The 1,366-nt window shown below is 39.2% G+C and overlaps 1 protein-coding gene across 1 annotated transcript in view; it reads left to right on the top strand.

Moving 5' to 3' along the window:
• Positions 1-1,366, top strand: part of LOC123966985 — a gene marked incomplete at its 3' end in the record, with an annotated part of 9,635 nt that overhangs the window by 4,860 nt on the left and 3,409 nt on the right. The window contains exon 6 of the mRNA XM_046043042.1: positions 901-1,012. Coding sequence (XP_045898998.1) covers positions 901-1,012 — 112 coding nt within the window. The remainder of the gene's footprint in view (positions 1-900; positions 1,013-1,366) is intronic.

Below are 1,366 nucleotides of genomic sequence, written 5' to 3'. Positions count from 1 at the left end.
CCATTCAGTCCTCTGACTCTGGAGAGTATTACTGTGCAGCTGAGAACAGGCTGGGCTGGAAGACATCTAAATACACAATTAATGTGAAATGTGAGTTAAATTCAGCTAATTTAATTTATTTTACTGATCTTTCTTCAACTCTGCCTGCTTCACATTCACAGTATGCTGCTGTAGTTCACTGAGCAGCTACAGTAGATGATGAAAAAGCAGTTTTATTTAGAATTGGTCCCCCAAATCTGCACAGATGTTCAGAGGATTCAAACCTTCAGTAATGCAGAAAACCACTTTTAATGTTTCAGATGCTTTCACACATATTGGCCAGTAACTTTGGTAAACCACTAGCTACAGTGGCTGGTGAATTTTTGCCAAAACATTTTTCTGGAAACAAAATTGCTGCCTGGATTTCATTAGGTGGCAACATATATTAGATTGTAGGAAGGGCTAACTTTGTGAACCCCACACAGTTATATTACAGTACCTGCAGTACGGTGTTGGCAATAGTAATTTTGACCATGGAAGTACACATGTCAAAACATCAAGGAAGTATAAAGTATATTGATTTCTTAGCTTGTGCTAACCAGGAATATAATATCAAAATGAGTATAGACCCAACTTACTTATTGATAGGCAGTCAGGGCCAACATTGTAGTATTTACAACACATTTCAACATTTTTGTGTTAAAACTTACCTCTGTTTACCTGTATGAGGGGCATTCCTCTGGTCTCCTCTTAGATTTATAGAGTGTTACTCAAGTGGTCCCAACACACAGCTCTGTCTGCTGCCAGTCACAAAACCACCTCCAAAGTTTCAGATGCTTGCACACACATAACTATTACTCATTTCAACACAACACAAAGAAATCTGTCTTCACTACGGTTCAATTATTTTTTCTCCTCCAGATGCTCCAAAGCTTCCCTCTGTGTCACTGAGTCTTTCTGGTGAGATAGTGGAGGGCAGTTCAGTGACTCTGACCTGTATCAGTGAGGCTAACCCAGCAGCTACTTATACCTGGTACAATGAGAAAGGCAATCTAAACCACCTTCATCCTCGCAATAAAAAAACACAGCTTGTCTTTGGCTCCATCCAGTCCTCTGACTCTGGAAAGTATTACTGTGCAGCTGAGAACAAGCTGGGAATGAGGACATCTGAACCAGTCTTTATTAATGTGAAATGTGAGTAAAACATTAATTTTAAACACATAATTTAACAATATAATACAATACAATATAATTAATATTTCGAGTGAACGCTGGGACCAAAATTCAGCCCTGGTAATGTGGTTTTCACCGGCCCAACAAAGTGATGACGTTAAAAAAAAACGTTCCCTGAATCTGGACATTTTCCCCACTGAGACCATACAAGGCA

The sequence above is a fragment of the Micropterus dolomieu genome, unplaced genomic scaffold, assembly GCF_021292245.1.
Source record: "Micropterus dolomieu isolate WLL.071019.BEF.003 ecotype Adirondacks unplaced genomic scaffold, ASM2129224v1 contig_14707, whole genome shotgun sequence".
Lineage (NCBI taxonomy): Eukaryota > Metazoa > Chordata > Actinopteri > Centrarchiformes > Centrarchidae > Micropterus > Micropterus dolomieu.
Note: the sequence above shows the minus strand (reverse complement) of the source record. Positions and strands in the feature narration are given on the sequence as shown.